This window comes from Lygodium microphyllum, chromosome 1 (genome assembly GCF_053477565.2).
Source record: "Lygodium microphyllum isolate KBCC chromosome 1, Lygodium_microphyllum_v1.1.10, whole genome shotgun sequence".
Taxonomy (NCBI): Eukaryota; Viridiplantae; Streptophyta; class Polypodiopsida; order Schizaeales; family Lygodiaceae; genus Lygodium; species Lygodium microphyllum.
In genome coordinates, this window is record NC_141135.1 from 46,630,433 (window position 1) to 46,642,860 (window position 12,428).

At 36.9% G+C, this 12,428-nt stretch overlaps 1 protein-coding gene across 3 annotated transcripts in view; it reads left to right on the forward strand.

Annotated features, from left to right (window-relative positions):
• The window catches only part of LOC148041070 (pyrophosphate--fructose 6-phosphate 1-phosphotransferase subunit beta-like), a 60,646-nt gene that overhangs the window by 16,541 nt on the left and 31,677 nt on the right, over positions 1-12,428 (forward strand). For all 3 annotated transcript variants that reach the window (XM_087676523.1, XM_087676531.1, XM_087676539.1), the window contains exons 6-8: positions 7,117-7,223; positions 7,324-7,429; positions 7,560-7,623. In XM_087676523.1, coding sequence (XP_087532649.1) covers positions 7,117-7,223; positions 7,324-7,429; positions 7,560-7,623 — 277 coding nt within the window. The remainder of the gene's footprint in view (positions 1-7,116; positions 7,224-7,323; positions 7,430-7,559; positions 7,624-12,428) is intronic.

The window sequence follows — 12,428 nt, forward strand, 5'->3', positions numbered from 1 at the left end:
TGGCAGTAGGAATGGTAACGCCTCTACACACTTAAAAATGGATTTTGGATGCACTAATTATAATAATAATTATAATTCCGCCATACTCTGTGTAGTCCAAACTGACTTCCATGCCTGATAGCTCTAAGCTTTGGCTAGGTAATCGACACGGTCCCGTAGTGGTATCAGAGCGATAGCTTATATACTTATAACCATTCAAAATGAAACATAAAATCAAAATCCTTAGTGGAGAAAATAACCATATAAAAGGAACTCCATATAGCATAGGATACGATGTATTCATAAACAATGAAGAAAACATCATCATAATGAAAAATGAAACAAAGATCATGGGCATAGGAATAAGAATTCAAATGCCAAAAAACATATATGCTGAACTTCATAATAGAAGTAGTATTAGTCTAAAGGGACTAATAATAGCAAACTCTCCAGGAATAATAGACTCAGATTATCTAGGAGAAATAAAGATAATAATCCATTCCTTAATAGAAGAAGTGGAAATAGAACCAAGAACAAGATTAGCCCAACTAATCTTTAAAAAGAAAACAGACATCAAGTTTGTTGATAAAACCAATAAAAAGATTAAAATCAACACTTTGATCAATAAAAGATAGCATGGACTCGGAAGCACTAACTAGACTTCCTGAGATAACCCTGCAATCACAAAACATAGAAACTGATAGACTTCCAAGTGGAAGCTATAGGTTTCGAGGAACACAGTTTGGAAGATTCCAACCATTTGATCTGATCAATGAATCAGTTGCATGAGGGAATAATCAACTAAACTGGATAACCTTGTTTTTTCTGAAAACCTTTGGGTTGCAAAAACAAACACCCAAAGAATGCACAGAAAAAACTAAGAACAACATGATTTCTGAACTCAAGGAACGGATTCAGAAATCAGAAAAACGATTACAAACACTTGAAGCAGTTTGTAGTCAAGAAGAGTTTGATAAATATCAAACAAACAATTCTGCCCAGATGCATAAGCAACTGGATAGAATAGAAGATAAGTTAGGTTTAGTAGAAAACAAATTTAATAAGATCTTCATAACACCTGAGTCATCAGGAAAAACAACCTCAGGGATAAGCAGATCCCTATACTAATCACTGTTGTATACAGGAAAATGATATCATCAGATATTGCAGAAGTGATCGACATGATCAAGCAAAACATAGCTGGTATCTATACAGCCATTCGTCGAGGAAATGATGTCATAACCATCCGTTCCATCGACTATCATACAACAACAAGAATCACTCGAAACATCTACTGGCTAGATTATATCTGACTTAGCAGATATGATGATGAATTCCTTGTAAAAGATCACTTCAAACATCACAAAGTGATAAGCATTGTAAAAGCTAAGAGGGCATATTATGCTTACAATGAATGAGCACCTTGAAGCTCAGATACAAAGATATTAAAACTATGTAGCAAATAATATTCAGCATTGTTGGAATTATCCAATCAATACTGAAGATAGACATGTATATTGGGATCCTCCCGCACATATAATGAATGAAATTATCAAATATTGTGCAAATATCTCATATTATGCTTCCTATTTAGGAAAGTGTATTTGAGATTATTTGGACCCAACGACACTCCGTCGTATAAAAAATACAATCAATACAGATTATCGATTGTATGAACTGCACTATCAAAATTACAAGGCAAGACATCTGTCAAACTTCCATCAAATATTCCAATGAACAGTTCAGATTTTTCTGACACTGAGGAATATGTGATAGAAGATTTGTCTTCTCAATTGGGGGAGATGAATATAAATGATAACACACTGATGAATAGTGGTCAAGATTCAAACAACCGTGACAAACTCATATCAGGATTAACAGAAAATATGGATATAGGTGATGTCATATCTGTAATAGAGCAATTGTCTAGCAGATATCCAATGGCACTAGAAACCTATTTACCATCAGCACCTAGAATGCCTAGCGATAGGTCAAGCTATGCTAGTAGCAGTAGGTATAAGAATCCAGCCGATGCATGGAAGAACAGCTATGAAAACATGCAGGAGATACCTAGCTCCGGTGTATGGCTGAACTTAGATTGCAAGATCGACATCAATGCTGCAATTACAACATGAACAAAAAGCATGCATCATGCTATAAGCACAAAGAAGATAGAAGTAAAAGATACACCATCTTTTATTTTAACTTCTTTTCAAGGTAATGTAGTCAATTGGCGGGAAAACCAATCTGATGAAGATAAAAACAAAATCAAAATTGGAAGTTCCATACTCTCTGATGTTTCTGAGGGTGAAACTCAGAAAAGGATACTCTCAAGATTTGAGACAGCAATCAGAAAAGAGTTCCAAGGAGAAGAATGGGAACTACATAAAGAAGAAGAACAAAAGCTTCTAAGAGACGAAGCATACAATAATCTTCAGCAACTAAAGATAAAAACAATGTGTGGATTTAATGGCTACACATGTGCATTCTCAAGATTTTATTACCAAGGACTTGGTGATGAAAGATTGAACAATGCAAAAGAATTATACTTCACCAAATTACCTTATCCTTACAATCAAAGATTGTCATGGGGATATCGTACATGGCTGAAGGATAAAATTGACACATTAGGTGCCAGAATCAGATATGCAAGTTATTGCATTAACAGTTGGTGCAGAAATGCCCAGCAAGAGAGAATTATCTCTAAACATGTCAAAACTGGCCTATGTTGTCCACAGAACAGCGAAAGGCTAACCTTTGGAGATATATCGAGTAGATCCTTCAGGACTACAAGAAGGAAAAATTCCTATAAAACATATAAACCATACAACAAGAAAAGAAGATTCTTCCCGAGAAAAATAAATAAAAACAAAGTCTTTGAATATAGAAATAAGAATAAGAGAATCATCAAAAAATGAAAGAATTGGAAAAATAAAAAACCTAGAGAATGTAAATGTTGGCTTTGCCAAGAAATTGGACATTATGCCAATGAATGTCCGAAAAGGAAAAAGGGCACAAATATAAATATGCTATATGGAGAAGAGTTAACTGACTATTCTTTTGAAGCAGATGCTGAGATTTATGTTATCTCAGAAGATGAAGATTATTCATTCAGTGATAGTGAATGAATGAAATAAACAGTCTTCAACCACTTCATCTTGAAGAAATTGAAGATGATAAAACCTTTGAATGAAGTTGTCTTTTTGACAAAACGTTGTTTAAAAGGATATCAAAAGATCAAGTCAGAGATACCTCTAATAAGGCTTTTGAGAAAAACCTTATTAAAGAGTGGACCAAGCTCGTTAATAGAAGCAATACCATATACTATGGATTGAAAATAAAAGAACAATCCATTGACATTAGCAATATGAAGGGAAATATCAATCTACCCTTACTTCTTGCTAATGATATAAAGGAAAAGCTCAAGAAAATTCCTGAGCAAGAGAGAAAGAAAATTAGGTATGTATACCTAGGAGGAGTACATATAATACTACAATCCCACTATAGAGCAGGGATAGACACACTAATCAAGCTGTCAATTCTTGACAATAGAATTATTGATCGAAGAAATGCATGGCTTGGAATAATGCAAGGAAACATGGCCTATCAGCAATTAGGCTTTTACCTGTTTCCACTATATACAATCAGCCTGCAAGACAGAAACATTGATTCTGCATTGATGTTGGCCTATAAATTTGATAAACATGGAATGTTCCAAGAAGGAACAAAACCATTCAATGTCCATTATGCAATAAGTTATGCCTTGAATAATAGTGTTCACTCACTTAGGTTCAAGGATAGAGACATCATTGCCATTGATGAAATCTATTCTTCGTTTGAAGAAATAGAACTACCATCAATAGAGAGACCACTATTGCCGGACCAGGAATGGGATTTAGATCTTAGACCTAAACCAACCTCTCACGAAGTCTACGAAAAGGGTAAAACCTTTGTTGATAGTGACAGATTTCTTAGAAGAAACCCTACCATCAAAGAAAAACAGGGGGAGACTAGTAATAGCTCAAAATCCCTTATAAATGCAAGCACTCTAGATAATTCTGATACATCTCATTTCAGGATAAAAGGAGAATTGTTTAATGGGCAGCATTGGAAAATCTGCAATATCCTTGTAGATATAGGAGCTCATTACAACTATATTAGCCATCAGGTTGCTAAAAATTTGGCAACAACACGACTACATCAACCACATAAATATTCACATTTATGGACTAATAACTATGGAGAAATTAACGAGACTGTGGAGGTACGTCTCAGAATAGAAGAACAAAACATAGATTTAACAATGTTTGTAGACAAAATAATAACTGATAGTTATCCAATAATCTTAGGAATGAAATTCCTAGAAAAAGATTGCAATCAGTATAAAATAGAAAATGGCAAACTCACCATTAAAATCAATGGGATAATCATACAAACGGAAAAGTGTTAACCATTGGAAAAACATTTTCTTCGTTAAATAACAATATCTATATCAAGATATTAGTAGCAACAAAGGACTTGAAAAGAGATTTCGATGCATATCTTGATAATGGTTCATTCATCTCAACATGCAAACAAGAAGTATTGCATCATGATGAATGGCAAATAGACGATGACCATGTGGTCATTGGGAAAGATATGTCTGGCCATGAGACCAGATATAATAAAATAGCAAAAAACACAAAAATCCAGGTCGAGCAAGTTATAATAACCTTGCCTAGACTATATCAAAATAATAAAACTAGAGTCGATATTATACTTGGAAATGATTTTATAAATCTAGTCAAAGAATATCGACAAACAACAGAAACAATCACATTTATCACACAAATGTGATGCAATCATAACAACAAAGCGTTTGGAATATGGAATCAATAGAATAAAGGAGAATAAGAAGGTTGAAATCCAAACTAAAAAATGGACAAAAAAGTTCAAAGAATGTTATTCGGAAAACCCATTACAATTTTGGGATCCAAAAAACATTCGCAAAAATTGAACTTTTAGAAAATAAAATAATCTAGAATAGACCAATGATTTATTCACGGATTGATCAAGAAGAGTTCAAAGTACAATTTAAAGAACTCATAGACATGGGTTTGATTAAAGAATCAAAAAGCCCACATAATTCACTAGCCTTCATGGTGCGTAACCACAATGAAATCAAACGTGGTAAGACACGAATGGTTGTAAATTATAAAACATTGAACAAATACACCAAGTTCAATGGATACTTCTTACCCAACAAACAATTGCTGTTGGATAGAATCAGAAATAAAAATATATTCTCTAAGTTTGATTGCAAGAGTGGCTTTTGGCATATCAAGCTTACACTTGAAAGCACTGAATATACTGCTTTCTCAATCCCTCAAGGGCAATAATTCAGACAAGTGCCATGAGGTATTTTGTAAACAGCACCACAATGGTTGCAATCAATGCGTCATACGCGTCAACCCTTTTCAAGAGGAAAATGACGGCAAAGAAAAAAAGGCCGAACAGAAGATGTAAAATTGACAGCCCTTATATACCTGTCAATAAGGTGGAGCGCCCTTATACACTGCTCACTATAAAAAATAACGATAATGCGCCTACGAAAGCGTGGTGGTCGCAACAGCCAAAAAGCAAAAGATGTACACTCACTTGCGCACTTACAAAAACGCGTAAAGGTCACATCCTCCTTTATAGCACATAACCCACTCAAACACGGCATTCAAGCCAAAACTCCTATATAAGAGAGCCCTTGGCTCATTGTAAAGACACAATTTTTGGGAGAGAGCTTCTCTGAATACTCATCTCTCACATGACTCTAGAGTAACACTCGTAGAGGCTAGCCTTCCAAGGCCTATTCCATAATCTCATAAGCTCTGATAACCTTATCTTTCATTTACTGCCATAGCCAAAACCTTGTAACTTTCTTCATATCATGCAATAAGGAATACTCTGTGCACCTTCTTTCTACTTCAATCACGTCTCTGTGTAAAGAAATTAATCAGCGATTGTGGTAGGAAGGGGGAATGCGGCCGCAAGCTTCTAACCTGCAGCTCGCCGAGAAGACGTTCGGTACGAAGTATTGCCAGGTACTTATGTCGGTATTATGCTCAAAGTTTGAAGTGGAAGGTCTGGTTTGCAGTATTAGGATTCAACTTGCACACAATACACAACACAAGCCATGACAACTATACAAAACATGAAGGAGATGGACATAAGACTCACCTCCCAGTCGTAGAGCCAAACGGGCTTGCCCCCGAACTTGGAACCAACAGTGTATTGGGCCATGATCGCATCCCAACAGCTGACATCCCATAGACCAGCCCACACTATTCCAACGTATGGATGCTTTGGCCATTGGGCCTAAAGTCCAAGAGTCGCAAGCACACAATGGTGTCCTTGAGTCCTATTGAGAGTCCTATAAATAGGAATTAGTTGCTCTAACTTTAAAGCGTCACTAGTGCATTTGCACTAGATCTCCTTATGACCCAAGGCCACTGCTTCAAGTGGCCATGTAGATGTCCAAGGATATTTATTAATAGGGTTGTTGGCTGCCTCGTTCCTTTGTGCACGATGTGACCAGGTCTCAGTTGAGCATGCTTATGGATGGTCAAGGTTTGAAGCATTGGCAAGTGGTTAGATATGGGTTTTTTGACTTGAGAGGCATAGAATCTTTGAACATATTCTACCCTCCAAGACCATAGGAACATGGGAATGGTTGTTGCCCTTTGTAATAGCTGGAATGCGTTTCTGAAACCCATACTTAATAAAGGATGTCCTTCTCAGGTCTTTTTTGAAGGCTTACACTCGACTAGCCACTCTTGCTTGTGCTGAACTGGCAAAGCGTGAGAGACTTTCCTCATCATAGTCTACATTTTCGTGATCTTTGAACTGTTTTTTCCTTTTGCATGTTTCATCTTAGAGATGTCTTTTTTTGAGATGGTTGTTACCTTTGTTGTCCAACAACTTGCTTAGTCCACTTGGAGTGCTCAATTTCACACTGTTTGTGTGGATGGTAGGTTTCATCATTTGTTCACATGACAAATTGTATGTGGTCTAGAGTCTAGCATGCTTTTGATTTAACGTGTTGATATCATACTTGACTATTTCTTCTTCCTGTACTTATCAACCTTTTGAAATTTGATTTTTCAGTTCAAACAAGCTGAGGAAACTGTTATTAAGCTTGATCTAGATGGACTTGTGGTAATCGGGGGGGATGACTCAAATACGAATGCATGCCTTTTAGGAGAATATTTCAGGTAAGTAGTACTCTTGCGGTTAGGGCCAAGTAATTGAAGATGTACAATTCTTTCAGTACATTCATTTAATCTCCTTCCTTTTCCTGTTGGGCTTCTGTAGGGGCAAGAAAATTAAGACACAGGTTATTGGATGCCCAAAGACCATTGATGGTGATTTGAAGTGCACTGAAGTTCCAACAAGCTTTGGTTTTGATACTGCATGCAAGGTACCAGGGTTTTCAGATTTTTTAGGTTGTTGAAATTTTACCTGGTTTACATTTTTGCCTTGTCAAATTTATGTATCCTGAGTTGAGAACAAATCAGGGGGTGTGATATTGATTTATGGCTTTTACCCAGATCTATGCAGAGATGATTGGCAATGTCATGGTTGATGCGAGATCCACAGGAAAATATTACCATTGTAGGTTGACATGGATTTTCATCCATTCTGTGTTTTTGTTTTATTGCCACACTTTTATTCTAGGTCAATTACTGATAGGGCCAATTGTAAGCTTGCATATGAAGTTTTCGTATGGTCTTAATGTTGTCATTCAATACCATCGTCTTTTTGTTAGGCTAATACCTGATTTTAATGTCCATAGTCTGGCTGGTAGTATTTGCTGTTGCTTATATTCTTACTATCCTACCTCAGCATATGGAGGATTGAGCTGCACCTAATGCCATCATGTTTTTCTACGAGATGTTATCTTGCTGTTAGCCAAAAACACCAAGCAGATAGATGATGCAAAAGCATAAGGGAAATGCTTGGGCTTGCCACTTTATGAGGCCATATAGTAGGAACCAAATAGGCAAAGTAAGTTTTATGCCAAATGATGAACATGTGTTTGCATGTGGCTAACCAAAATCCATCATAAGCAATCGGTATGGCTAACCAAAATCCATCACAAGCAATCGGTAGCGCATGTGATGTGTCACGTGTGTAGATAACATGTAGCAATGCAAATTTAATCAATGGTTCCAAATTCAATTAATTTTCAATAATACTAATTTGAAGAAGTGGCTTTTAGATGATAATTTTGTGGTAAAATCATGAAGGGCTTACCATGATGTAATGAAGCTGTTCATTTAGTTGTTGTGTCGTTCAAGCAAATAATGAAGTGTCATAAAACTATGCTGAAAATATGAACAACATATTATGTAGTTGCCATTTTAGAAAATTTGCATTTGGAAAGTTTTCACTAAAAGATTGGGAGTAGTAATGGGGTTTGAAAACTTCCTTTCTAGCATTGCCCATGGTTGTTACGTTGGATGGCATCTGATTAGTACTGTTCAATACTAGACAATACTAATTAGACTAATAAATCCTGAACCTATGTCTGATTAAAATTTTTTAACATATAATTTGAAGTCTACATTGAATGTTTGGACTTAAAACACAATATTCTTCAAACATTTAGAGACTTCAAAAGTAAGTGCAAAAGATAGTTGAAATTGAAATGTTGAAATTGAAGTGTAGTATGAAACCAACAACTATATTATGAGCTAAATTGGTGATCTCATACAAAAAGGTGTAGCGGATATAAAAGCCAAGGCTCAATACTACAAGTAACAAGATATAGTGATGTCAAATGATATAATGCTTGTTGTAATGAGTGCTTAATTAGGTTATTTACCACCCTATTCAAAGAGTAAGGTTGGTTTCAAAGTTCCACCACTAGAGGCATGAGATTGAACAATGATACTTTGGTGTGCATGAGTGTAAGAGACTCGTTAGTCTATCTCCTCAAGCTTCAAATAGAGGTCTTCTAAAATTCTAGCCCTTCCCTAGATCCCTCTCACGAGTCTGACTTTTAAGTGTGTGGGTTGAGAGCTTGAGCTCATCTACATTCTCCTATATATTTAAAGGATAAATAACTTAAACTAAATATTTTAAACATCACTAACCAATAGTAGTAACAAGTATATAAACATATGATACATGCCTTACGATTGCCATCTTGTGCATGGTATGTAGTATATGTTAGTGAGAGTAACAATGAATTAGTGGCTCCAATTGTTGCGTGTTAAGTTTGTTGCAAATTTCTGTGTGTATAAGGGGATAGGTGGATAATCCCTTTCACATGCACCTGATGAGCAATCCTAAAGCATGTTGAAAAAAGAATATACATTTAGAACTTCCAACTTACAATTAAAATCAATTTAAAACAATTTAGAGGCTTAGGATTTTTGTTCTAACTTGCACAGGAATACGTAAAGCAACTTTGTGGAAGTGGAGCAATTGATAGCCAAATGACTCCTGCTAAAAAAGGGGCTTCATCAATGAATCCCTCTTCCAACAGATTGTGGAAAAAAGTGGTACCCCTTAGGTCATTGTAATCTATAAGCTCTTGGAGAAAAGCACCATGGTGCTCATTCCCAATGCCTTTGGAAGATGGACATCTTGATTGGCAATGACATTCGCATCCATAAAGAGAGAGAGACTTTTAAAGGCCGGATGCAAGAGTGCTACAAGTCCATGGATGGGTTATTAAATATTTCATCCACTCCCATCCCTTCTTGGTTGAGCAGAAGAAGATATCCCTTTTTGGCGTAGTTTCCAAGATGCCACTAGAAAGGTAGAAGAGGAGGGAAAGTTTAGGAGACGAGGGGGTGGATGAATGGTGAGATGACTTGACTCGACTCGACTCGACTCGAGAGAGAGAGAGAGTGTGTATGTGTGTGTGGTATGTGTGACTAGAAAGGTAGAAGAAGAGAGAAAGATTAAGAGATAATAGAGGGTAAAAGGAAGGAGAGAGAGAGAGAGAGAGAGAGAGAGAGAGAGAGAGAGAGAGAGAGTGAGTGAGTGTGTCTAGACTTCAAAATGCAAAGACAATTTGAATTTTGAAATAAGGATGATAAGTAAGGACAAGAGTGATTACCATGATATTGAAGCCTTTCCATCCAAGATGGTAGATGCTTCAATCTCACCTATTGCGTCGGCCCTCCACCATAAGATGATAGAGAAGGTCGATAGTAGACCCCTCCATATGGGACATGTGAAGCACTTTGTATATAGGAGTGATGATGATGACAATGGCTCTCACTTCAGACCCAAAAGGCATCCTTCAAGCAAAGCCATTGAATGGCCTTTACTTCTACTTGAGTTGATGTGGACTCTCCTTCAAGCCACTCCTTGAACTTGTTAAAGATGATTGTTGAAACCAACTTTCCTTCTTAGCAAGGGTGGTTGATGCGTTAGAGATTTATTCATCCCTTGGATAGGCATTGGTACTTTACTATTGTTTAGTTAGCACTCCTGGGCACAATTACGCATTTCCTATGTACAAGTTGGACAGTTTTTTGTGGTCTTTTGGTGATTTTCAGCACTGCTAGGCAATTAGGCTGGCCACACAGGGTGTGCAAATGCCATGTGGCATAGGTGGTACGTCACAACAGTTTTTATGCATTATTTATTGCTGCAATCATCAGTTGCAGCAGTCAGCCAGTTTAAACGGGCCAACCTAATTGTTTTAGTTTTTTTTCAAGCCTACTTATAGGCTGGTCAGCCTCCGGTCTTTCCACTTGTCATTTTAAGGTGGAGAGAGATATTGCCTCTCAGAGATACATTTGTCAACCCGTGTACATATCTGCCTTATTGATTTCAGCATTCATTTACTGCTGGTTTCCGCTTTCTATTGTCTCTTTTCTCTCTCCCTCTTCTCTGTGTTCATTTTCTTTTAGTCCAGTCATATGCTTTCACATTTGCTGCACTTGACATGGTATTAGAACAATGTTGAAGGGCTGATTGATTTTGGGGGGGACTTGAATGCGAGATTTCAATGTGACAAAAGTTTGTATTTTCAACGTTTACAAGGTTGAGGCGAATAGGTGAATCACATGAAAGGAGCCAAGTTGTTCCTTGCAAGTTTTTGCTGTTTATGATGGAGAAAAGGCTGGTTTTCAGCCTTTTGTTGCAGGTTTTGAGATTTCATTGCCTTCGGTGGTCGAAATAGGTTTGGGGTGAGTGGAGAAAGCTCTAATAGGTTGTGTTTTTGGAGTTAGAGGGGATTGCCCTTGTTTTTGTGTAGGTTATTTTGGTGACAATGTCTTTTGAGGTCATGGAGTTTCAGGCTATTATGGACTGTAAGGTCTCCATGTTATTGGCTCTTTCATAATATCAGAAGCTTGATGGAGAGAATTACTGCATTTGGCAAGTAATGATGCTTACCATCTTAGAGTCTTATGATTTGGCGGAGCTCATGATTGAGGCCATTGACCGTTCTATAGCTTGTGATGGCTCCAAGATTTTTGTTGGTGAGAAAGCTAAGTTGGTGAAGGTATAGGTACATTGGGATAAATAGAATGCTTGCATCCACTCCATTCTATTTCTCTCTTGCACTCCAGCTGTGATAGCTTGAAACATGGAATTTTGAGATGCTTTAATCTTGCTGATAATATTTGATTAAATTACTAATCAAATGTGCAAGGTTGTTTAGCACATACGATGCACATGGTAGTTATTTCATGGTAATAGGCCAAGGACCTTGAGGATGTAGTGGATGTCAAAGGCAAAAGTTGTAAGAAGTTATGCCTGATAAGTACTAGGTGGTATTCGATATCAAATTTGGGCCTAGACTAATTTGTTGGTTACTAATGTTAGTGGTGACATTAGAGACTAGGCATTAATTAATTAATGCTGGTCTAAGGGCTAATAACTGTGCAAGGATACTTGGAAGACAAATTATTGGTTGGTGAAATTAATTTTTTAAGCACTAGAATAATTATCAAATTAATTTTCAGAATTATTAATCTAAAAATTAATTTAATAAGTTGGATAATGTTGGGAAGTGAGATTAGAAGGCTGCCATTTGGCAAAACTTGCCCATGCAAGTGGGAAAAATGTTTTTAGGGGTTGGTGGTGTCAGAGTGCAGCGATGCGGAAGTGTAGGACAAAGACTGAGAAAGAGTGAACACAGAGACAAGAGAGAGAGAGAAAAGGAGATAGTGTAAACACAGAAAATCTGCAGTGTAGTATGCTGTATAGGAGTGCAGAAATGTACATGGGGTAGGGGAAATATCTGTGTATGTCTCCGACTTGATAACCTCGATCTTCGTCAGCCCAAGCACAATCTATCTTAGCCAACAGATCTCAAGATCAGAATCTGAAGTGAATAGATGGGAGAGTGTGCCACAACTTGACTATAAGTAGCTAGAAAATAAAGAATGCCTAGCACCAGGTCGGTTGCATTAAATGCAGTTGACTGCAGAAACAAAATTTAAAAAAAC